Raw genomic sequence first — 26,829 nt, forward strand, 5'->3', positions numbered from 1 at the left:
AGAGTTACCCTTGCTTCATCTTGATTCATTTCTCTCTGTCTCTTTCTTGTTTCTCTCCCCATTCCGCCTCATTATCCATATTCTTCACATCCAATCAATCACAAAGTCTCCCATTAACTTCCTAATATATTTTTTTAAATCTATCAATTCTTTTATATCCACTCCCATTGGCCCTAAACCCAGACCACCACCATCTCTTGTCTGAATTACCACAATAGTCTACTACATGATTTGTTACCCTCCATTCTGCCTACAAAGGATGCTCCTAAAATGGACATTTTACTGTGTCATTCCATTTTGAAAAGTTCTTCAATAGCTTCTCATTGCCCAGAGCCTTTAAATGAGCATTCAAGGCTCATCACCACTCAGCCCCTGCTGAGCTCACTAGCCTCACCACTCTTTACCTTCACATCTATTGATGTGAAGTTCACCTTGAACTTCTCTGAGTCCTTTATTTTTTTTAAAGATTTTATTTATTTGAGAGAGAGAATGAGAGAGAGAGCACATGAGAGGGGGGAGGGTCAGAGGGAGAAGCAGACTCCCCGCTGAGCAGGGAGCCCGATGCGGGACTCGATCCCGGGACTCCAGGATCATGACCTGAGCCGAAGGCAGTCGCTTAACCAACTGAGCCACCCAGGTGCCCCTTCTCTGAGTCCTTTAAAAGTTCATCTTGCTTCTGAGCTTTTACACATGTGGATCCCTAGGTCTTATAACTCTTATTTCCTTCTCTACTTGACTAATTCCAAGTTATTTTTTGCGTAGACTTGAAATGTCAATTTACCTGGTGTTTCCCTTGCCAAAAGCCTAGTGGATAAGTTTTAATATGGACTCCCCAAATTCTTTACTTCCTTTATCATCCCTAAACATTTTATATTGTTGCTTGCTTTTTTATTTTCAGTCTTTCTTAATAAACATTGTTACAAGAGTAGAGATTATTTGGGCCTTTTAGGTGTATCAGAGAAAGCACCTAACACAGAGTATATTACATTGTAGATTTATAAATATTTTTTAATTAACCAATGAATGAGTGGTGGAAAGCATACCCCTTCCCATTTGGGGGTACCAGATTCTAGAATTTCTATCTAATGTACAAATCCACCAATATTTATCCCTATTCAAGTCTTGTTGTTGTTGTTGTTGTTTCTGTTATTATGATAAGACAGGATAACAGCTTCAATTTAGGTACTAATGGGCTATAAGTACATTTTCTTATCACTCATGATTTTAAGTAGAATGTTATATTTACAGCAGTAACCTGGAATAAGCTGGAGAGCTGGGTTGTAGAATCAAGAGGAGAAGCAAATATTTAAAATAAAACATATTGACTCTATAAGAAGGGAAGAATTCTTGTTGTGTATTTAATAACAATTTTTCCAAAAATACACCTCAAGACAAAACCAAAATAAAACATGCATATCAACACAGTCTTTAATAAGGCTATTTTCTATCAGTTTATAATACATCGTAAGTTAAAAGTTCTTTTATTATTATAAAAATGTTACATAGAATTTTAGTGCTCCTTGCTTATAGAATTCTTGCCCACAAATATGAGAATGTATCTTATATGTATGTTATAATAAGTATTTAAAATACCCTTCAGAGTCTAACAGATAACACATCAATAATAGTTTAATTTACTTGTAAAATTCTCTGTCAATGTTAGGCTTCTAGTTAGTGTCAGCACAGGAACTTTCTAACATTATGTGTAATTCATTTTCCTTTTCCCCAATACAAAACACCTCCTCATAAAATTTACCAGCTTTCTTTATAGTTAACTCTTGTGGTGTTGACTGTAAACAGGGCCTAAGTAATTGTGCAGTGCCAGATCCACAACAGGAGGGGCTTAACGCGTCATGCATTGACATCGCTTTTTCTTTGACATTAAAAAGAACATGCTGCGATTTCCCAATCATGGCAGGTTGGTCAGTAGCCAATGCCTCAACATTTCTAAAGAGAACTGTGCTACTTTTACGGCTTGTGTGAAATAGCTGCCACCAAACATTTCTGCTGACCCTTTTCCCTTTTGGGTCTACCAAATAGCACCATTGAAGACATCGGCTCCTGCATCCCACTCAGCTCACTGCTCGGCTGTATCAACAGGGATGAAGGTATATACTAAATGGTAGAACACTCAGCTCTATTGACTTGTACTAAGTACTATGTAAATATTAGTTGTCATGTTTTTGTTATTCTTCTTCAGATTGAAGTATTGAAAGGAAGCATAAAAGATCCCCTCACTGCTGCCTCCTAAATACATGGACTCTGATCAAGAAGCATGTGGCTAGGACACCACAGAATGGTAACTTGCTATGTCCACAGAGACACAGCTCTTTTTTTACCCCTATTATTCCTTGAGATTCATGTAGCAGCCTTGTAATATGCCTTCACAATCACTCCTTCCTTTCATGCACCATGTATGTGGCTGGTGAGAACTCTCAAGTGCCGTGTGTTATTTGAATGATAAATGATAAACTTTATTTTTCAAAATGTTCTTCTGAAGAGACTGTGTTTTTTGTTTTCAGAAAATCAGACTTTACAGATCACTTAAAGTACAGTTAAGCACTTACAATTTTGTACCAAGTTTGAGGAAAGTTTAAAGAAGACTGAATTCACATTACACGGGATGTAAGAAAATGGAAACTTGTAACATGTTCATCTTCCATGTTTTGTCCCCTTGGGCTGCTTTTGTCTCCTCTGTTGGTTTAGTTGGATTCATACCATTTGGTCCAACAGCACAGTAACTAATAGGAACCAGAGGAAAGCAAACATGAGGAGGAAATCAATTTTTCCCACGACTCAGAAGCCAAACTCCTAGGAGGACTACACTTTCCTAAGAGAAGATAATAAAATCCCAACAACTGATCCCATCAGCTCCCTCTCTCCTTAACGTGTGAGTTCCACGAAGGCATTTTTACTGCACTATTTAGCTTCCGAAGGAAGATCTTAAGCAAGTAATTATAAAATTATTCCTCTTACTATCTGAGGGACTTTTATTGATTTCATGTTAAAATCTATATTTGATGTAACTATTTTCATAAATGTTTTTGCAGGAATTGGTGAATAGATGTTTATGGCATTTCCAGCTCCCTACCCCACTGGACCAGAGCGGTTCTGTTTTTGTCTGTTTCTCTAAAGAAACTTTTTGAAATAGTTTCTCCAGCTGAAACAATTGGAAAGTCAATGGCCTAATGCAGCTCTGTCCAAAAGAAATATAATTCAATGAGAGCCACACATATGCTTTTAAGGTTTATAGTAACTACATTTAAAAGAAGCAAAGAAACATGTAGAATTGATGTTAGTAATATATTTTAATTTACTAAATATAAGTGAAATACTATTTCAGTATGTAATCAATACAAAATTTATTGAGATATTTTACTTTTTTTGTACATAATGTTCAAAATCTGATGTGTATTTTACACTCTCGATTTGGAGTTACCGCATTTCAAGTGTCCAGTAACCCATATGGCTAGTGGTTACCACCATGGACAATGCAGGGCCACTGCTTTATACTTCTTTTTTTTTTTTTTTTTAGAGAGAGAGGGAGTGAGGGCACACGTTAGGCATGACCTGGGAGGGAGGGGCAGAGGAAGAATGAGAGAGAAAATCTTAAAATCTTAAGCAGGCTCTACACTCAGCATGGAGGCAATGCAGGGCTTGATCTCACAATCCTGAGATCATGACCTGAGTTGAAATCAAGAGTCCGACACTTAACCAACTGAGCCACCCAGGCACCCCTAGGGCTTTATACTTTTTGATGACCTTTCACATATATTTTTTCAATTAAACTGCATAGGTCTCATCACTGTAGTGTCTACTGTTGGCTGCCTGCCCAACATCCATTCTTCCATCTCTCCTTCTCATCAGTACATGTATTTTTATTGGAGTCTGGGTACTCCAGAGCTGACCTCATTGCTAAATACTAGAATGTGTCTGGATCCAGGAGGATGATGTGACCCCCTACTAGGCAATGAGGTCCAAGAGGAAGTTCCCTGAGGATATCTGGGGAAAAGTTTCTACATTTTTAGGAGTGAGCCATAAAAAAACACAGCTTCTTACTCCTGCTAGAAGTGAACTAGAAAGCATGTACACTAGTCTCCAATAATAAATAGGGGATACATTCCAAGACACCCAGTGAATACCTGAAGCCACAGATAGTACCAAACCCCATATATACTATGTTTTTCCCTATATATACATACCTATGATAAAGTTTAATTTATAAATTAGGCACAGTAAGGAATTAACAACAATAACTAATAATGAAATATAATAATTATAACATACTCTAATAAAAGTTATGTCAATGTGGTCTCTCTGTCTCACAGTATCTTATTGTACTGTACTCCCCCTTCATCTTGTGATGATGTGAGGTGATAAAATGCTTACATGATGAGATGAAGTGAGGTCAATGGTGTAAGCATTGTGACGTAGCATTAGGCTACTACTGACCTCCTGACAATACGTTAGAACGAGGATCATCCGATTCCGGACCACTGAAACCGTGGACAGTGAATCTGTGGATCGACGTGGGGTTAGGTTGCTATACTACCAACCATCCTAAAACCTGTGGGGAACAAGCCATCAATAGGATGAGGCCAACATGGCAGACTGCAAAAAACAGGACAAGCCTTGGTCCTTCATGACAATGCTAAACTTCTGGATTAACCAACTCTGAAGGCTGCCCTAACTCTGGATTTGCAGTTAGGTTTTATTATTCTGAAGCCAGCATATTATATCATCTCTCGTTACAACTGAGAGCAAAATAATTATACTGAAACTTTTGAGCATCTTTTGAAGGCTTATTTTTCCCTTTCTTTGTTATTTTTACTGTTTCCCTATTGTTGCTAAAATTCCTCATCGTTTCATTGTTTTCCCCAGGGCACCTTCCTAAACATCCTTTTTTGTTTTTTTCTACTTTGGACACCAGACATTAGAGTAACAGTTTCTAATGCTTCCACCCACTGCTTCTAATTAACGTCTCTCTCCCATTACAAAAACAATGTTGTGTCTCCCATTCTTGTCTAACCTGAAGGTAGTTTTTAATCTTTCTAAGGATTGTTATTACTAACAACAACATGGAAACAATAAAAGTAACACATAAAGGAAAAGGTATGTTTTCTAAAATGCTCACAAGTTGTTCTGCATAAATACTACCCAATATTCATTAGACACAGCTGTCTTGGTGGCTCTGGCATCCAGAATACTTGGGTTTGATTTGCTCAATACCATTTGCAAACTCTGGACCTTAAAGCAAGTTGCTTCCCCAACAAGTGAAAAAGTAGAGTAAAATAAAATAAAATAAAGAGATAGATAAAATCTACCTTGAAGGATTTATGTGAAGATTAAATCCATGTAATATATGTAAAACTCTGAGGACCAGGATTTACATGTCGATTTTCTGATTCCAAATCTAGTGTCTTTTTCACTTCATTACAACTTCATTTTTTTCATTTGTCCCATAATCATTTATTGAGTGGCTGCTATGGGCCAGGAAAATTGATAGACTAATAAGGCAAAGGCTCTGTTCTTAAGCACTTTACAGTGTACAGTGAATCAGACAAATAATTGAATATTAACAAGAGGGAGGCCATACAGTTTAGTCACTTATCACATAGGCTATAAAATCAGACAAATCTGGATTTGAAAGTCAGCTCTGCTTTTTTTAGCTCTATGATCTAGGAAAGTTACTTAACATCTCCAAACTGCTTTCCTCATCTGAAAAAGGAGATAGCAGTATCCTCCCAGAGTGTTGTTGACAGAATGAAATGAGATGATGTCTGTGAAATGCTTAGCACAGTGCCTCCTGTAAAGTAAGCATTTGTCTACTGTGGACAATTGTCTTCAGTGCCATAATAAATATTATGACAATTGTAAATACAACTGTGCATAATTAAGTGATCAGGGTATACACAGGCACTATGGAGTATGGAGTAAGGCATTTAAATCTGTCTCTAGGATCAGGAAAGCATTGCCCCCTAAAATAGCAGATACTTCTGGAGAGTTTTAAGAGACAGAGTTCCTACTGCTGAGTGGGAAATTGTGTAGATCATCCTAGGAACTGCAGATTGATCTTGATGACTGAAGGTAAGGATGCTGGGGGAGGGGGAGAAAGTGAGTAGTAAGTGTGGCCAAATTCAGGATCTCAAGGATTCAGCTAAGGAATCTGAAGCCTTTTAATCTGGGTGAGAGGGTGCTAAAGAGTAATATGCCTGAATTCCTCTAAGGGAGTCCCTGTGAGCTCACTGAAGTTCGTTTGCTAGGGCTCTTTCTCTTCTCCACAATTGTAAGAAAAAAAGACGATGAAAGCAGGTTTGCAAGACTCCCAATTGCACTATATCATGCTGCAAGTTTTAAAACTGTCAAAACAAATTTTCTAATTGTGACTGTAGTCAAACACTTTCCCACTAAGCAAAGAGAACTCAACAAACAGTTTTATTTGTTTTATAAATAGTTCAGTGAAAAGAATAATATTTGTGAATTTTACTAGCTGGAAAATGTTTGCCTAGTAAAACTTTATCACTGTATGTGAGTGTGCTAAGCCTGAAAAGACAGACCACTGGATGAAACTGATGTCGCACCTTTACAGAAAACACCTCCTACATTGTAGGTATTGTGTCGAATGGAAACTTTGAAGACTTTATTGTAGGACAAGTGAAAATTCTCATCTCTGTGGGATTTGCACAGTATTCTCTAGAAACCCAAGCTCCTCAGAAGGCCAGCCAATTAATGGGTCAATGAGATTCTGCAGGAAATCTTTAATCCCTGTGATTATCTGACCCAGCCGATTTGTGTGATTTTTTGACTGTTCTCATTCAACCTGTTCATCTTTTGTGCAATTTCAATGAATTAATAGGACAGTGTTTTAGTAAACCAATAAAAGCAGAAACAAAACATGATAGCACAAAAAAGCCTTGTGTCTACCAATTTCTAGGGGTATAGTTGGGGAAAGTTGTATAATCCTTGGACTCTTAGAATATGCAACCTAGAAACAGGGATGAAGAACACCACACTGATAAACTGTTGTGAAGATTAAATTAGATAATATCTTAAAGGGCTTAACACAGTAATTCTCAAGTACTCGCACGTAGCAGGCATTGAAGAAATATGTCTTTTTGTTTTGTGCATCTCTTTGGCTTCCTGTCCTTTGGTCTTCTTTCCACTCCAACTCAATAAGTGACAGGCACACACACACACACGCACATGCACCCACACCCATGCAGGCACACACAAGGCTTGAAAGATAGAGTGCTACTGTCACAATGTTTCTAAAAATGAATTCAGTGGCAACAATGAACCCCTGCCTGTTCTTATTATTAATACCTCAAGTATGAAGAACTTTTTCTGAGTATTCTAAGTGGGAGAGAAATCCCAGCACTTAACTTCCCACTCTCACCTCCTACCTCAAAAATAAGATGCTGCAAGTGCCTGATCCTTCTTCTGGTGACCTCTTGATATAGCCAGTGGGTAAAAACTCTAAACTATAGCAGTCAGGTTTACACCCAGCACTCTGAGTCTTGAGAGAGTGAGACAGGAAAGGGAGCTCTGAGATGGTGGATTCATCCCAGCGGCACGCAGCAAGCTGTCTTGCAGCATGATCTTGGCAGTGTGGTCTGATGCTCAGTATCCAGAATAGCCTGGGCCCTGCCTGTCTTCCAAACCTGGCCTGCCAGCTTCTTATGGACCCCATGAGCCCTTGATATCCTTTTCGTAATACGCCCCGTATGCTTGGAGTCAGAGTCTGTTGTTTGTGACCAAGAACCAAGTTTAGGGAGGGAGGAGACTAGAGTTCTGAAGTCAGAAGATATTCCCATGCTTCCTGAAACTGATCTATGGCATAATTTAATTAGAAATAGATGCTACAGAAAAAAAAATTCAAAATGTTCCCTAATGTCTTTTATGGAACAAAAGCTAATATTTAGAAATATACTTTTGGATCCAGGCAAATCCTCAGTCTATTCTTGGAGGAAATTACTACCATTAATAAATTCAAAATCTGCCACCCAGCATGTTGGACGTTAGCACATCTATTCATTTATAAAGAGAAAGTTGCCAGATTAACATCAAACCCAGACTACAACTCACTCTTTATGGCAACATCAAGAAAGAACTATTTTCTTCACTGGTCATCTCGCTACAGTGTTAATAGAGAGTGAGATTTCAGAGCCTCATATGGCCACCTCTGTTCCATTGTAAATCTCACATTGCCTTCTTTACTCACTTCTGGAAAATTTTCTGAGCCTAAATCTTTAACTGTGGCTTAACAAAATTTACATTAGTCTTTGAAGATGAAGCAGGGTCCTGAGACTTTATGTCATGTATAACTGTTTCTTGTATTTGCAAAACAACAAAAAATTATAATAAAAAAATGTTGAAACAGTGTTTTGAGATGACATAATCACTGAAATATTGTATTGCTATGAAAGCGAAATGAAAACCCCACATGCAGACTGTAAATATAAACCTATTAACCAGAAGCTTTAAAAAACAATAAAACAGCATAGGACTTTGCCAGTGAGCTGCAAAGCTATGCCTTAAATTTATTCCTTAGAAGAAGAGCCTGAATTGGGGATTCTGACACATGGCAAGAAATCAAAGATACAGAAAAGAGACAGTCCTGGCTTTAGTCTTCCAGAGGGCCACGTCTAACCTTGACACTCCTGCAATTTATGTGAATCAAGCAATCCCCTCCCTGTCCCTCTCTCTACTTTTAAGCTTAGCTTGGTCTGGATCTTCTTCTGGGGATCAGGATTCTTATGACATCCTATTATTTCATAAGCAAACTTGCTTACTTCTCTTTCTCTGCGTGACTACTCTGATTTACGTCTCAGGAAAAAAAAAATAGCACCCATTAGATAGAATTTAATCCTGATTCTGCCCATTATTAGCTGTGTAAGCCTGCAGTAGTCACTTCCTTGTTAAGGAGCCAAAGGGAAAGCTTTTTGCAGACAGAGAGCCACCTTACTACCGAGGCCCAGAGAAGAAGAGAGGACCCTATTTCTTGTCAGAGTCACAGGGCAGGGATTAGAGACATTTCAGAATGTCTTATAAACTCTGTCTTCAAATCCCTTTGTGTGAATACATCCGCTTCTCCAGCCCAACCACAGCTGTCATTGTCTCTCACCTGGACAACTTCAGCACCTTCTCTCTGGTCTCCCTGCACCTTACTCTTGCCTTTTTGCACTCCAGGACCTTTCAAAAACATAAATCCAATAATGCCACTCCCATGATTCAAACCTTCTAGCGTTCTCTTAAAATAACATCAAAACTTCTTAGTATGGTCCGATCCAGTCTGGCCCCCGGCACCATCTCTGATCTCAATTTATAGCACTGCACTCCCTCCTTCTCACTTCCCTTCAGCCACTCGAGCCTTCTCTCTCTCCTTCAAACACCACCACGTGAGGCCTTCGCTGTTCCCTCTGCCTAGAATGCCCTTCTTGTAGATCATCCATACCTGGTTCTTTCCTTCATTCAGGTCTCAGCTTAAATGCTACCTCTCAGAGGTATTGTTCCCTGACAATCTATAAAAGTTCCCTAGGCTTCCTCTGTCACATCACGCTGCTTTATTTTCTTAGCAGTGTTTATCACAATCTGACTTCTCATGTACTTGTGGATTGACTTTCTTCTTCTACTAGAATGCATGTTCCTTGAGAGCAGGAAACTAGCCTGTGTCATTACTATAGTTTCAGCATCTAGTACTGTGCCTGGTGCATAGTAGATACTCAACAATCACTGAAAGCATGAATGGATAAATGAATTCTAGATGGTCCTCAGCTTTGATCCAATGTTCAAAATTGACAATGGAAAATAATACTGCTTTTTTAGTCACAACCTCAAGTGTCTCTAGGGAATCATTCAGCAGACAACACATTCCTTGCATTCCTTGAGGAAAGGGCATGCCATCATTCTGTCGGGTTGTAACCCAGTACCTGGCACACAACTGATATTCAACAAAGTGTCACTTAAAATAATTGTTACATCATGGCTTCTGCCCCTGACATTGTCAAGATAATTTCATGCTGTTTTGCCATTCATAAATTTAGGAGAACTCCTTGATACCTAATACAGAAGTATCATATAACCAAAAAAAAAAAGGTCTAATTAAGTTTAATCTTGTTCCATAGAAGCCAAGGACTAGCGTTATCAACATTCCAACTCAACCAACATAAGGGAATTGAAATTTTTATAATAGAAAGAGCAACTCAAGATGAATTGAGCTATCTGAGCACCGTGGCTTGGAGAAAAGGGCTCATCCTTTGACTCCCAGCTTGGCCCCTTACTAGCTCTGTGATCTTAAATGAATCACTCAACCTCTTTCAGCTTTCGTTTTTTCATCGTCTATAAACTGGAGCCAGTATGCCTACCTCTTAGGGTAACTGTAAGAAACTGAAACAAACAAGTCTTCGTAAGATAGAGCCCAGCATAGTACTTGGCTATAAGAGAATTCTTTGTGCCCCATGGAAAGCAACTAAATTCCTGGATGTAAAGGTGTTCAAAGTTTAAACAATCTCACCAAGAATATTCTAGAAAGATATCAAACATTAGATGAGCTGTTTTACTAAATGACCTTCATAAGGCAAGAGATTTTATAATGTGAACCCTCTTATTTTACAAATATGGAATAGGAGTATGGAAAAGCAATACAACTTGCCCAAGATGAAATACAAATTCCTATTTCTAATCTTCAAGGCAATCTACAAATGCACTTCTCTCTCATCCTTCAATCCCTTTTGGCTCATAACATTTCTTAACATTCTCAAACATATTTCAACAAAAACAGATTTTCTTACCATTCCTAGCACACCTGGTTCAATTATTTTCCTCTGTGCATCTGCACAGACTACCTCCCCCCGCTCCCCCAACCAATTCTGTGCCAAACTATGTCCATCTCTTCTTTTCAAGCAACACTAAGGGGAAAGAAATTTTCTTTACTAATGACTCTACCTCTCCATCTGACCTTAGTACTGGTGGGCTCTGACGCCCTGCCTCTCTAATGCAGGAAGCAACAACAGAGCGATATTTCTTTTTTTTTTTTTTTTTAAGATTTTATTTATTTACTTGGCAAAGAGAGAGAGGCAGGGGGAGTGGGAGAGGGAGAAGCAGGCTTCCCGCCGAGCAGGGATCCCAATGCGGGGCTCGATCCCAGGACCCCTGGGATCATGACCTGAGCTGCAGGCAGTGGCTTAACCAACTGAGCCACCCAGGCGCCCCGCGACATTTCTTAATACATAAAGTATATCAACTCGCTCCCTCACACAAACCTCTTAGTCACTTTCCATCATACTTAAGATGAAAATATAAACACCCAAACAAAACCCACAGGGCTCCGCATAGTTGGCCCTGCCCACCTCCCTGGCCTCACCTTGAAGGCTCTCACTCCATTATGTCCACTGGCCTTCTGTCCATTCCTTTGATGCTTCCACTCCTTCCCACACTGATGACTTCCCACACTGCTCCTTTTTCCTCTAAGTATCATCCTTCAAGATTCATCATAAGTGACATTTTCTCAGCAGACCCTCCTTAACCACCCCACATGCCATCAAGGGTTGAAGAAGGCGTCCTCTTTGACACTCTCCAAAGCACCTTTTTTCTTGCCTTCATAACACGCTTATTGTTTTAGTAACATATGTAAGGGGATGCAGAAGCTACCCCCCATTTCTCTATTCAGGTGGACAGAGCAAGTCACGTTGGAGTAGACCTCACAGAATAAGAAGCAATTGCTTTGGTAAACGTAGAATGAACAGGTTTACGTAGTGGAAATTGGTGTAACAAGAAAATCCACAGAACACTCCTGGTACACACCACTGATTGCTTAGGAAGAGGTAAACCATCATGCTTTCTGGAAAGAAAGGGGGGGGGGGTTGGGGCTGAGAGACTCACCTCTTCTCCCAAGATTTGAAGCTAAGGAACCTGGGGTAAAGTGACTTTGGCTACATTCAGTGGTGGGAAAAGACATGGAAAGTCTTAAAAGGAAATTCATTGGAAAGGAAAAGCAAACTTGTCAGGAGGTGATCTGAAAACAACCCAGAGACTAAGGACCCAAGAAGCCTGGTTCCAGACGGTATGTGGCCTGAGGCCAGCCACCCTCTGGGTCCATAAACTGTAGCACAGTGGTTATCCTCTGGGTAATTACTGCTGAGCTTTGTGGTTGTAGCTAGGGGTGTGAATTAATGTGCTCTCTGACAATGGAGTCCAAGCACAGGCCTACTACAGCCTGGATGGGGACATGCTTCAGCAGGGCCTCAGAGCTGCAGATGACCAGTAGCACTGCCCTTCTGCCCAGGCAAGGCCCAACTGCAGCAGCAGCACCATGTGGCAGTGAGAGCAACCATGGTAATGAGCCATCAGCCTGGTGACATTTATTGGAATGATTTTTCTTCACTGTCTGCTACTTCAGGAGATTGAAAGCTTCACGAGAGAAAATTGTATAGCACAGATTGCACACTGTTTAAGAGTGTCATTCACCTAGAATGTAATGTGAACAGTGCCCCCTAGAGTTGCGTAACTGCTCAACGCGTACAATCATCTGAGTCAGCCTTGGTCACTACAGTACCACCCGGGTGAGCAGAATAGCAGGCACACAGCAAGCCCGCAAAAAATATTTATAGAATGACTCTATAAAAGAATGTGTGAAACACTTTGTTCACTTGCATACATTTCCTCTGCCTCTTCCGAGGAAGTCTTTGGGTGTTTTCTCTCACGCATCTAATACCGTATGTCCCAAGGGACAGTTTTATCTATTTCAAGCCACAGGAAGTCAGAGCTGAAAGGAAAGTTAGACTTAATAATAGTTTTCATTTTACTGATGAGGAAGGGAAAACCAGAAAGATAAAGTGACTTCTATCATGTGGTGGTAAAGCCTAGACCAGGATGCTGGTCTTTTGCTCCCTAGTGCCTTATTCTCTCTGTGGCCCTCACCTACTTCTCTAGTCATTTTCTTCTGTTCTAATGAAGCAGAGAGGAGTGCTCATGGGGGCATTTCATCACTAACTGCCACTCGGGCCTTAGGACTGTTGAGGCACAGGAATGCAGATGTGCATGTTCTACCAGACCCACGCAAGGTGGCTGGTAGCAGGACATTATCAGGGAAATTTCCTACATTGAGACCATGGTGAAAGCTCCACCCTACTGTCGGGTGAATTCCCCCACATGTTTTTTATGTTTTACATATGTTTTACACATGTTTTATGTTTTATGTTTTACAATCTCTCAGCATTTTCCATAATAACAATATATTTCTTTTTCCAAATTTTCCTGAGTCACACCAACAGAAGCATATTCTCAACCACAGAAAATGACACTTATAAAGTTCAGAAGGTAGAAAAAAAAGATCAAATCTACTTTCAGGAATCAAACATTTTTCAGAACTATCAAAAGATTAGTGAAAAGTATATCTTTTAAATTACACTTGATTTTTTGGAGGGTCAATAATTCTTAAAATAAGTAGGCTTGGGACGCGTGGGTGGCTCAGTCAAGCATCTGCCTTCAGCTCAGGCCATGATCTCAGGGTCCTGGGATCAAGCCCCGCATCGGGCTCCCTGCCCAGTGGGGAGCCTGTTTCTCTCTCCCTCTGCCACTCCCCCTGCTTGTACTCTCACTCTCTCTTTCTGTCAAATAAATAAATAAAATCTTTAAAAATTTTTTAAAAAGTAGGCTTCCAGCTCTAACTTGACCTTCTATTTTTGTATTTTCAAGATTGTAAAAAACAGTACAGCTATTTGTACTTCTATTATATAACTTTTGCCTAAATTAGCTAATTTCCTTCTTTCTAACAGAGTTAAAGTGTGAAAAATCAAGCCTCCTCTTCCATCTCTGCCACTATCTTTCATTTTTAGATTTATGGTTCTTCAAATGCCTATCATAAAAATCGGTACTGGTAAAGTAATATTATACATGTTTAATAAGTGCCAAAATCACTCAATGAAATTTCTTTCTTATGAATGTTGCCCAAGGGACCATCTAGGAGGGCCACTGGATGGGAAAATCATACTCTGTGCTATTTATAGACCACAAATAATATTAATGCCTGTCAGGACCTGGTCAAATTGTGAGACAATTTACAACTCTGTGATTCTCACGCTTGGGCCTCATTTAAGGATTGTGTAAACTCAGTCTTAGGCTGTGAGCCTAAATTCTGTGTAGCTTCAACATTAGTGATCACTTGTGAAAGAAAGGAGGACAACTGAGTCGCCAAATCTACCCTTAAGAAGTCTGCAGAACAAACTGACCAATGACAATAACAGAATGCACAATTAATTTGACTTAAACATTTATGTGAGGACAGGTAGGAGTATACAAAGGAGTCTCCAACTGGAAAAACAAGGGGGCACATTATGGACCTGTGGCAGAGGTCTTCAGAGGGCAAGGTAGTGGTTACACCTCCACATTTAGGGAAAGGGGAGATGGGACCCAGAATGTTTTAGATTTAGAGAGCTAATTAACTGGTAGCCATGAGGGGAAAAGGGTTCCAGAGCTGACACGATGGTGGCAGGGGTAGGGGAATTATAATACCTTGTAAAAATTTATGCACTTGAGATGGACCATTTTTCTTATTTTCTTTTTTTATGAAAAAAAAAAAAAAACTGCACTGCACATTTTCCTCCCCAGTGAACTATAACTAATCGAGCTGTAAAGACATCACTTGTCTTTTTTCTTTTTTTCTTTTTTTTTTAAGATTTTATTTATTTATTTATTTGAGAGAGAGAGAATGAGATAGAGAGAGAGCATGAGAGGGGAGAGGGTCAGAGGGAGAAGCAGACTCCCCGCTGCGCAGGGAGCCCGATGCGGGACTCGATCCCGGGACTCCAGGATCACGACCTGAGTCGAAGGCAGTCGCCCAACCAACTGAGCCACCCAGGCGCCCTCACTTGTCTTTTTTCTTCAGTTTCCTGGGGGAAAGGTTATCTGAACACAAGAAATCAACATTATTATCCAGTAAAACATCATAGTGGTGTTCATAATATTAAAGGGATATTCCTAATTATTCTCACATAGATTTACGTTGGTTTTCATTACAGTCCTGTGAAATGGGCTGGGTAGGTGTTTTTATTCCTACTTTGCCAAAGAAAAGCAAGTAGTTCACAAAGATAACAAGTAAATTGTCTAAAGTCACACAATTAATTGCTTATGTAACTGGGACCAGACAGTGTCTTCTGATTTGGGTGCTTAGATAGTCAAACAATAACCATATATTGGGCATACCTTGTATGGCATGCAGTTATGACCATTCCAGGGAAAAGAACAAGACAACAAGACAGATAATGTACCTGGCCTCAGGAGGTCAATTAACCAATATGTCCGATGAAGTGTGACTCAGACTATGACTGGGAAATACAAGGTAGGTGCTATGGAACCAAATGGCCAAAGCATCCGACCAAATCTAGAGAGGATGAAGGAAGTCTTTTCCAATAAAATGACTTCTAACTTGAGACCTTAGGCAATCCAGGAAGGGTGACTGCTCGGCAGCTATCAGTTGACTGCAGGGTGAAGTGGCCAATGAAAAAATGGAGAGACAAGGGTTCTGATTAAAGAACACAGAAAATTTCTTGCACTCCAAAAATGCCTCTTCTGTGTGTGTGTGTGTGTGTGGTGTTCCCCTTGCTAAAGAAGTCATTCATTGTCCAACTGTCATTTTTGCATATGAATGAATTACTGTAAAATATTGGCATATATTTAAGCTTCAAGATAGAAGGGGAACCCCAAGGAACATCAGGCTCCTTTGGTTATCTTCTTTAATCTATGGAAGTTGGAATTTTCTAGGGAATAAGGTGTACTTGAGAGGCCATCTAATAATCCTCAAGAAGAATGGTGGGCGTTGAAATACAAACTTTCTACTTAGCTCTATGATAAGGAATTGAGGGAAATGGGGGAGTCAAAATTTGACATGTTACAGTTTTAGACCTTCGAGACTCTGGCAGGATAAATGTGGAACAAATGTGGGACACCTGGGTGGCTCATTCAGTTAAGCGATTGACTTGGTTTCCTCACTTCATGATCTCAGGGTCCTGAGATGGAGCCCCGTGTTGGTGTCCATGCTCACCCGGAGTCTGCTTGAAACGCTCTCCCTCTGACCCTCCCCTGTTCTCTCTCTGTCACTCAAATCAATAATAAAATCTTTTAAAAAAAATATTACACAAATGTAATGAGTTTAAGGGAGGACTTCCCTCCCAAATTCCCTGCCTCGCAAGGCCAGAACTGAAAACTGAAACATGACCCGGAATCCTTCACTGCCACCCCACAGCACCATAGGAGGAATCACTCTCTGTTACAAATGTGTGCAACACATATTCCTGAAGGTTATTCTCAGAAAACTGAACCCATGGAAACTTTCATAATTGATTTCTTGACCTTTACACTTTCAAAAGAGAAAGGCCAATGAGTCACAATTATGTTACAACTCTAGACCATCTGAATTTCTTCAAATAGAACGGCTTAAGAGCTGTTTAATTCTTGGCTCTCTCTCTTATACTCAAAATAAAAAATCTGTGTTTTTTAAGGCCTGATTTAATCTTCAAGTTATATTGGTTTCTAGATATATCATTTAGATAATCCACCATCACCATATGTACTTTGTCTAAAACCCCAGTGACTCAGGAGCCTGTTCTTACAAAAAAACAATTGGCCATCCAGTCTCCTTTCCAAATTTCCCATTCCTGTTCATTGAACCATCATTCTTCCCAGTAAGAGAACTTGAGAATAACATAAATGGGAAAAATACCTTAAATGTCTATTGGTCCTACCTCCGTACTTTACAGATAAGAAGATATATAAGTTGCTCAGGGCCCACTATTAGAGCTAGAATTCCTGTCCTCTATCTAAGCAAAAACAAACAAATCAACAACAACAAGAATTGAAAATAAATGAAATCTAGTTCTAATATTCTTTATACTTGTGTTCTTTGAATGATGTAAAGAATAGTGGCAATCTTACAAGATGCAGTTAAATGGGATAATGGATGTGAAAATATTAACTGCAATGAAGAGGATAGATGCAGAAGAAATACTTGTCAATCAATCACTCCTTAAATCGACCATTTCTGATAACTTTAGGTCTCTATTACCTTTCCTTCTCTGACTCATCTCTTCCCACTGTCTCAACACTAAAGCCTTAACTGACTTGCAAAAGCACCTCATAACTGATCTCTCTTTCCCATTTTCCAGCCCAAATCTATCCACACACCACAGCCCTATCAATCTTTTAAAAAATCTTTCCCCTATTCAGAAACCCAAAATAGAAGTCCTATGGTTCCTGGCAAAAGAATGTTGTCCTCATCCCACGTTCATCCTAACAACCTCAGTCTGATCCATAAACCTTTTCAAAGCATTTTCCCATGGTTTCTAGTGGACAACGCTCTGCTCTGGCTCCTGGGCACACTCACTCTCAGCTGCAAGGTCAAGTTCTGCCATCCCTCCTCTTCCCCGAAGTCTACAACTGCTAAAGACAGATGGACATTCTTCCCAGAACCAAAGGCACTATTACATAAAATCTTGCAGTGTTCTCTAATTGTTTCACTCATGAATGTGGGGGTTCTGCTTCTCTGAACAGATTGTAGCTCTTTGACCAGTTTTCGATTAATTCTACTTAATATCTCTTCCACAGTGCCTAAAGTATATTTTAATAAACAAAAAAAACCAAAAGTATTCTGAATAATCCCAATTCTTATAAAAACCAGTTAGAGAAGATTTTTTCCTATAATGCCAATTCACGTGTGTAATCATTTTCCCTCAAGCAACATCCTAAATAAGGGAGAAATTTACAGGCAGAGAAAATTAACAATTCCATAGTACTTTTCTGTAGTATAAACAGGGTTACCTCTATAAATAGTCTATTGCAATATATTTATCACACATGGTATATTTAAAGCAAGTTTCATTTGTCACAATGTATCAGTGATTCCTTAAATTTAAAAGCAGTCACATCCACATTGTGAAATATCTTCTTGAATTGAAGCATCCCTCTTTGCATTTGTGGATACTGAGGAGAATTCACAGGCTCAAGATTAAAGGCAAAAGCTTCAACGGCTGCTTTTATCCAGTTCCAAAGTTGTAGAAGAGAAACTTTGTTCCTCAGGACCTCACTTTTCACAATGTTAGTTTTATATTTACTATTTTTTTAAAGACTTTATTTATTTATTTGAGGGAGAGAGTGAGTGCACACGAGAGAGAAGGAGCAGGGAGACGGGTAGATGAGGAGAGGGAGAAGCCAACTCCCTCCTGAGCAGGGAACCTGACCTGGAGCTCAAAGTGGGGACTCGATCCCAGGACTTCAGATCATGACTGAGCCAAAGGCAGACGCTTAACTGACTGAGCTACCCAGGGCGCCCCATATATTTACTATTTTTAAGAGAGTGACAGTGTTAGCCACATTCCACCCATTTTGGGGAGGGTCAGGTTTACACAAACACAAAGTGTGCTCATGGCTTTTGGTGAACAACACCCTGAGGTGATTCCTGTTTCTAGAAACTTGGCTATCATGTCTAATAACTGGACTAGTTGGTGAATTGGGTAAAAAAATAAAATAATAATAAAAAGTCAAATAGATTGCATTGCTGAGTCAACTGGCTGATTTCCAATAGGATTTGATGTCACATATAAACATAAAGCGACCATCATTAGTAGATCATCTATCACAGTGACATCATTTCCCACTGTATTTTCAATTTCACATCTCACATTGTATTTTGTGAAGTTTTGGGGAAAAAGAAAAAGTTAAAAAAGTTTTGTTACACCATGGATAAACCTCTATTTAAGTATTTATGTAACAGAAACTTGTTGCAAGTTAGACATTTTCTTATTACGGGATCTCTTCTCTCTAAGTTTTCCAGCATTAACATTGGAATATTATTATAGTTGTGATAGTTTTCAAAATAAGATATACTCAGGGTCCTTTTAAGTAAGGAGTGTGAATAATTAGATTAGTATCCTACATCCAACTCAACAAAAACTAATAGGGAATCTATATTTTTCTGTAGTTTAAAACAGACGTAAAAAAAGATCTTTCCCTTCAACATTAACACATTAAAAATTCAATTCACTAAGTTCTAGTGTTTTTATTCTTACAATTCCCTAGCCTATTAAGAAAGCAGTTTTCCCAGTTTCTTTTCTTTGCAATAACTTTTTACTGCAGATCTTTCTGAAGATAGTTTGAAGGTTTTATCTTCGACGGTGCACAAAACAGAAGACAGAACCATTTCCTTTGGTTTAAGAAATACCTACTTTGGAAACCATGAATGTCTCCTCTTTGATATGATTACATGTTGAATTTATTTCATTTTAAGTTTAATGTTTTTACAAGAGCTGAATCAATACAGTGTCTGCAAAAAAGTTGCAAACCAGTTAATATTTTTTGAATGCAGAAATTAAATAGGACTAGTTCCAAATATGTCTTTCTTAAGAGAGTGAGTTTTGCCACCCTAGCTTACAACTTTCAAAACTGATCTAAATTCTTAGGGCTACCAATCCCACGGCATTAGAATCAAACTTCTGAATAAAAATACACTACTTAGTTTCTCTTTGTCTGGTTAACTGTAGAGGGTAAGCATTTTATTCATATGATTTAATTGCATTTCTTTTTTGATATAAAGTGTGTGATAAGAGCAACTTAGCCTCAAATGATAGCTGTGAAAAATTCAGATACTCTGTTTGCCTTTAAAGTTATGTTATCACCATATTAATAAAGTGTTTATTTTTTAGAACTCTTTCCCCCTTCTGTTTGGCCACCTATATATCTCCAACCATAGAAGTAAATATGCCTAAAATTGGTGTTGGTCTTGATAAGTCATGGTGATGTCATCAGCCTGAATTTCAGCTCCTGGAATGCAGAACTGTGACCACACAGTGACTTGTGAGCAGCTCAGGTCCTGACATAACTCTCCCTTGTACACCACATGTCACTGATTGGAGCCCAGACTTGTACTCTAAATATACTACATCAGTTAAACACAGGTATTCTGGAATATCTGCTTTGTCAAATGCAAGGGAGAGTGGGAAGGAAAAAGGAACCTAAGGTTCTGTTTTTTAAATACAAGGAATTTAAATGTGGTGCACAGCAAGGTCAGATACTTAATACCATCTGATTTGCACACTTAAAAATGGTAAATTTCATGTTATATAATTAATCACCACAAAGAAAAACAATATGAGAGTGTTCTGAAAACCGTTTGTCCATGGGTTTCAGAAGTTTTTCACAACTGTCTAACTAACGTTCCAGGTCTAATCTATAATCGCCTATAACCTCTGCCACAATGACCAAGTCACTCTTCTGCCATACTTCCTTAGTAAGCCAGACTATTTAGAACCTAAACAAATATTCATTCATCATGTATTTCTAAACAACACTTGGCCACAGAAATCTCTAGCTAAAAGTACCACAGAAGAAAATCTGGAAAGTACCAGGTAAGATTGGGTGTTACACAAGAAGCAAGTGTAAGCATCACGTGCTCCCAGGCTGTGCCCCTCTGTGAGGAGCTAGGAAGTGCGAAACCCCTACCATCCTATCTCAGGACTGGCCTTGCCGCAGCGCTGCATGTTTCCGCACCAGGGCAAGCACAGCCTGTTTACAGAGTTCCCAGGCCTTGGGGTCCCTCTGACGGAATGTCGGTTCAAACACTTCCAAGAGGGTACAGCACCATTCCAAAGGGCTGATGCAGGCTGCAGCGGCAAAACGTCTCTTCACTCTCCCGCTTCCAGGCAAGAGTAAGCCTGCAAGAAAGGTGAGCCCAGCTCTGCTGGAGTAGCGCACACAACCTCATAATTTCTAGACGTCTGTGCCTGCCTGCTGTCGCAGGTAGGGTACTTCCGCAGACTGAAAATCGCTTCAGCTTGCAAGAGGTATTGAAACTAAGGAGAAAAACGCATAGCACCAGGCTACAGTTGTCTCAGCCATTCAGCTCCCACTGCACCCATTAGAAACCTGTATCCCTGCGCGAGCACTGAAATGACAGCTGGGCATCCTCCTACTCTCTCCGATTAGAAGTGAGCAGCCCTGTAGTCTCCGGTTGTGCATAAACAAAACCTAACACGATGCCTGGCACTTGAAAGGTGCTCAGCAAATAAATGAAGAGCTCAGCTCTGAAGCCACAATCAAGATGGGGGGGCAGAAGCCTCTCCAGTCCTCTGTGGTTGCAAACACACCCCTGCAGAAGCTGCCACATCCAGAGGTTTCGTTTGCCCGCCGCCACGCACGCCCACCCTGACCTCCGCACTCGCAGGAACTACGTACCAGCAACGGCGACCAGCAGACCGACAGCACGCACATGATCCCCATGAGTTGGATGGCCGTCTCGGTGGTGATCCGACCCCACTGGGCGCCGGACTGCGACGCCGTGGCCTTGGCCCGGCAGCGGGACACCAGGGCCTTAATGGTGGCCAGGTTACAGGCGAAGGTGACGGCCAGCGCCGAGAGCCCCAGGAAGGCAAAGGTGGAGGCGAAGAAGAGGTTGCCCCAGTTGTGCGAAGTGCTCGTCCCGTTGCCCCCTCCTCCGGTGCTAATGAAGCACCACGTCCCGGGCCACTGGATGGTGTACTGGCCTACGCCCAGCACCGGCAACAGGGCGAAGGCGAGCACCGCCAGCCACACGCCGAGCAGCACGGCGCGGGTGGCGCGCGTCTTCATGTGGCTCGCGTACCAGTGCGGCGCCCGGATGGCCAGCGCCCGCTCGACGGCCATGGCGCTGGCAATGAAGAGCGAGGAGAGCCCAAAGACAGTCATGGTCAGACCGAAGAAGGTGCACAGCCTCCCCGACGGGTCGAGGTGCTCCCAGCGCTGCTTGGACAGGTACACGACGATGACCACCGGGCTGGTGAGCAGTTGCCCGACCAGGTCTGTGAGCGCTAGCCAGCCGATGCACAGCAGGAACGACTTCTTGCGCTTGCTCTCCCGCCGCCGGTAGCTCCGAGACACGAGCAGCATGGCCAGCGCGTTGCCCACGAAGCCGGTGATCAACATGGTGATCGGGAAGGCTACCGACACCGAGCCGCAGTCCTCGAGGGGGTCCCGGGAACCGGTGAAGTTGCCCTGCGCCGCGGCGGAGCGCTCGGGCGCCCACATGCCCGGGTAGGAGTGGTTGAGGCGGGTGCAGAAAGGGGCGCTCCGGTCGCCCCGGGTCTCCTTCATGTTGGCTTCGAGGTGAGGAGAGGACGGCGCCCGGAGAGCAGCAGCGGGAGCTGGCGGACCGGGCGCGGGCGGCGGCGAAGGTCGGTGTCCACCCGGACTAGGGCTAGGGCTGGGCTGCCCTCCATGATGCGGGGCGTAGCCGCCGCCTCACTTCTTTCCTTTGGCCGTGGCGTCTGGGCTTTTAGGCAGCCGCGCCGTCCGCTCGGGGAAGCCCGTAGCTCCGAGGCGCGCGAGGTGCGGGCCCCTTCTATAAGGCGGCGGAGGGCGGGGCGCCCGGGGGTGTGGGCACAAGTGCGCTGGGAGGAGGATGGAGAAGCAAGAGCGCGCGACTCTTGGCTGCTGCGTAACAGCTGTCCTGGCGGCCTGGCCTGGAAACTCCCAGGAGGACTCCGTGCTCCGACTCCTGGCCGGAGGGGACGCCTAGTCAGTCCTCCCTTCGCTGCGCCGCGCCTCCTCCTCTTCTTTGCCAGAGGAGCGGCCGCGGGCGGCCGGGGGTAAAATGTCTTCCTGCACTTCCAGACCCCAGGCAAGTTGCCAAGGCCGACCTGAGCGCCCGCCCCTCTCCTTACCCACCCACCGACGCTAATGTACGGACCGGATCCTCCTCCCGAAGCTCTTTTGTAACCCTGGCAAGTGTAACTCACCTGTCCCTAAGCAATCCAGGTCGACCACACTCTGCATAGTTGAATGTGAACTTTTCCCCCTTTCTGTACTTGGGGACTCCAGAATGATCATGAGCCGACCAAGCTGCTCTGTTGCCAGGGGGCGCTCTGAAAATATAAAACTAATAGTGCCTTGCGACAAAGGGAATACGTAAAGAGAAGCAAAATCGGAGAGTGGATTCAAAGATGAAATCTCAGCTACCGCTCTCCACCTAAAATCTCCCCCCCCCCCCACCCCCCACCCCCCACCCCCCACCCCCCACCCCCCACCCCCGTTAAAAAATTAGCGAGGGCTAAAGTGGCTAGAGGCAGGTGTCAGCCACTTGCCTGTCTGAGATAATGAAATCAACTGCCGCCCGCCAGCCTATGGGAGCTGGAGGGACTGGGGTGCGGAGAGAAGCACGCTCTTCCAAAGCCTCCAACCACTCTCCAACCCTTGCCCATTCTCATACAGTTAGGACTAGAAACTGCAGTTAGATGTTAGGAAAGTCTTCACATTTAGTGAAAATGGGCCTAATTGTCTAGTAACATCTTTTACTAAACCAATATTTAGTGTGTTTTCACAAGCAGTTTTCCGTTTGATCAGAGATCTTCCAAGGTCCTGTTGCTATTATTACCTTCTTTGACGATGAGATACTGAGGCTCCATTAAGTTAAAGGCTATGCGCAAGGTCTTCCAGCAATTCTCCAGCCTCCATCTTTACAGCGTCGTTTGCGTGGATACCATAACCACTCTTAGCAGGTGAAGACCAATAGTAACATTGTTCCCACATTTTGGAAGGGTCTGGTTTTTCTGCCTCTTCACGTTGTCCAGGAGATGAAAAGATTTTAAAATATTTGTAAATTTCATTTTTTCCTCATATTTAAGAAATTAAACCGATCATATAGCTGTATGAATACCATTACTCAGACTTCCGATTGACTTCTGGAGCAAGCCCCCTTAGTTCCTTTGCCTGTCCTAGCTTAGTTGTTATCTTTTTTGGCTGTAAATGAATGATAGGTGATGAGAATGGAGTATATTCTCACATTCTTTCTGTGCTGTTGTATTGATTCTGTATGAGAGCTTGAAAAATATTATAGGATTTATATAGTTTTAATTTTTTAAATGTTTTATTTATTTTTGCGAGAGTGCAAGAGAGACAGAACACGAGCAGTGCGGGAAGGGGGTAGGAGCAGAGAGAGAAGCAGAAGCCGACTTCCCGCTGAGCAAGGATCCTGATGCTGGACTTGATTCTGGGACCTTGGGATCATGACCCAAGCTGAAGGCAGACGCTTAAGGGACTGAGCCAACCAGGCACCCGGATTTATATAGTTTTTATTTTTTTAAGATTTTTTTATTTATTCATTTGAGACACAGAGATACAGAGAGAGAGAGCATGAGGAGGGGGAGAGGCAGAGGGAGAGGGAGAAGCAGGCTCCCTGCTGAGCCAGGAGCCCGATGCCGGGCTGGATCCCAGGACCCCGGGATCATGACCTGAGCTGAAGGCAGATGCTTAACCATCTGAGCCACCCAGGAGCCCCGAATTTATATAGTTTTTAAAGGAGAAAAGCAAAAATGTAATTTAAACTTCATTTTAACAACATGCATTAATGACATTATTATTCATTTTGTGTTTTGATGTCATTTAAAAATGTTTACACTTTTGAATTTTCCTTAATTTTTTTAAACATTATTTATTTATTTATTTATTTGTCAGAGAGAGACAAAGTACACACAAGCAGCGGGAGAGGCAGGCTGAGGGAGAAGCAAGCTTCCTGCTGAGCAAGGACCATGCTGCTTGCTCCGCAGGACTCGATCCCAGGATTTTGGGATCATGACCAGAGCCAAAGGCAGATGCTTAACTGACTGAACCACCCAGGCGTCCCATGAATTTTCTCTTTTAAAATATTTCTAATGAGAACAGGAGCTAGGAAGGAATAGTAAAGTGGTTTATTTTTTAAATCTTCCCCAAACTTTTGTCTAATTCAAATTAATCTGAAACCCATAATTGTGAAAGTTTTTTCTAAAATGTCATTTTAAAAATAAAATCATAATTGATGTTATTATTAGATATATACTTTATCTAAAGCATTTGGATGAAAATACATATCAAATTTAATTTTTCAGCAGTGAGTCTCTAGTGTAATTATATATTTAAAGACTTAAGACATTTTCATGACTCATACAGCAAAGAAAGTGAAGTTGATGTTTCCCAGTTACATCAAAAATTATTCTCATCTTTATGAATATTTGACTTGAAATTTTACTTTCCCAATTGCAGTGCATGTTGTAGCTAACTGGACTTTGTAAGAGTAACAAGCATCTCATAGTATGGAAGAGTTAATGTTAGACTCTTTTTCAACTCCATACCAAAGCTCTAAATGTGTTGCATTTCAGATTTTTTTTTTTAAGATTTTATTTATTTATTCATGAGAGACACACAGAGAGAGAGAGAGAGAGGCAGAGGGAGAAGCAGGCTCCCAAGGAGCAGGGAGCCCGATGCGGGACCCCATCCCGGGACCCTGGGATCATGACCTGAGCCGAAGGCAGACACTCAACCATCTGAGCCACCCAGGCGCCCTCAGATCTTTTGTGTAACACTTCCCTCCTTTCAGCGATTTGCTTCATCTTAGAATTCTAAGTTGTCTGCTTTGTAGTTATTTACCTTATAAACTACTGAGACTCTGAGGAGTCACAGAATAGGATGCTGCCTGTTGGATTCTGGTTGGCACCTTTTGGTGTCAAAGCGGAGTCTGAATTGTGTTGGTCTGAAACACCAGCACCCCCTAGTGACCAACCTAATAACATCCTGTATGCCCTAACAAAGAGACTTTCTAAACGACGGTATTTGCTTTGCTTAAGGAACCTCTGATACCTTTCTTAGAGATTTACTCAATAATACATAATTATGGTCATTTTATTTTCCTTTGAGGGCACAAACTGTCATATCTTCTTAATCAATAGACCAGTGAAGTATTAAAGTTAGAGTCAGATCATTGAAAGACCACATATTCAAATATGTTTTTTAAAAATTTCAGTATATATTCACCCATTATCTAATTTTAAATTAAATCCTTCTCTAGAAATGATTCTAATCTACAGATTTATTGTTTCCCCCGTATCTTACATTTTTTTAAAATTCACAACATATATCAATATTTAGCTAGTATTGATTAATTTATTGGGCTGCTTCTACTGAACGTGTATTAAGAAATCTTAAAATAGACACGGTTACAAAAACAAGATTAATAAACGGGCCCTTGATTACCTTATCATGGATGGAAAATATCTGCAATTCTTATTCCATAGATCCAACTGCTAATTTCAGCATGTTTTTTAGTCATTCATTCATTCAAAAAATATTTATTGGGCACCTATTCCATGTCAGACACTGTACTAGTTGTTAGGGATATAAAAGAAATACATAGAAGTCTACATTTATGGAGTTTATATTTTAGGACAAAATTCTTGGTTTTTAAAATCTGAAATAACAGAAGAAAGGAGTGCTAATTTCAGTGGTTTTTGTGATTTGCCATGGAGGTAAGATCTTATATAAAATCCAATTTAAAAATTTATGTACAATTTTCATGAAAAACTGGAAAAATATGTACAGTTTTCATGATCAAATGAGATTTATCTCAGGAACCCAAGGTAGATTTAAACACTCAAACATCAATCAATATAGTTGTTATTTTAACAAAATAAAGGAAATCCTTGAAGTCTTTGCTAAATCAAACATCTGGTACACTGAGTCCCTTTGTATTGATTGCATTTTCTTCAAACTTCTCTTCCCTGTTTCTTTATATTCCTAGTAGTCTTAGTTGAAGACTGCACACTGTAGTTAATATACTGTAGAGACTGCAGATTCTGTTGTTTTCTTATGAGGATTATTGATTTGGTCTGGGGCAGGAGGTGCGGGGGGAGGGGTGTAGAGGAGGAGGGCAGATGGTGCAGTCATCCATCAGGTGGTTAACTTGCCTGAATTTAGATTGCCAACATTTCCTCTCTTGTGGTATAAAGTTGTTTCTATCTCTGCTCTGTTCTCACAGTTTCTCATGGCTGGTCTGTGGGATGA

General features: G+C 41.2%; 1 protein-coding gene across 5 annotated transcripts in view; it reads right to left on the reverse strand.

Annotated features, from left to right (window-relative positions):
* The window catches only part of PTGER3 (prostaglandin E receptor 3), a 177,444-nt gene extending 154,987 nt beyond the window's left edge, over positions 1-22,457 (reverse strand). For 2 of the 5 annotated variants that reach the window (XM_027614812.2, XM_027614793.2), the window contains exon 1: positions 21,220-22,457. In XM_027614812.2, coding sequence (XP_027470613.1) covers positions 21,220-22,113 — 894 coding nt within the window. In that variant the 5' untranslated portion in view covers positions 22,114-22,457. The remainder of the gene's footprint in view (positions 1-21,219) is intronic. The other 3 variants (XM_035727208.1, XM_035727209.1, XM_027614803.2) reach the window with 2 other exon arrangements.
* Between the last annotated feature and the right edge of the window lie 4,372 nt (positions 22,458-26,829).

The sequence above is a fragment of the Zalophus californianus genome, chromosome 4, assembly GCF_009762305.2.
Source record: "Zalophus californianus isolate mZalCal1 chromosome 4, mZalCal1.pri.v2, whole genome shotgun sequence".
Lineage (NCBI taxonomy): Eukaryota > Metazoa > Chordata > Mammalia > Carnivora > Otariidae > Zalophus > Zalophus californianus.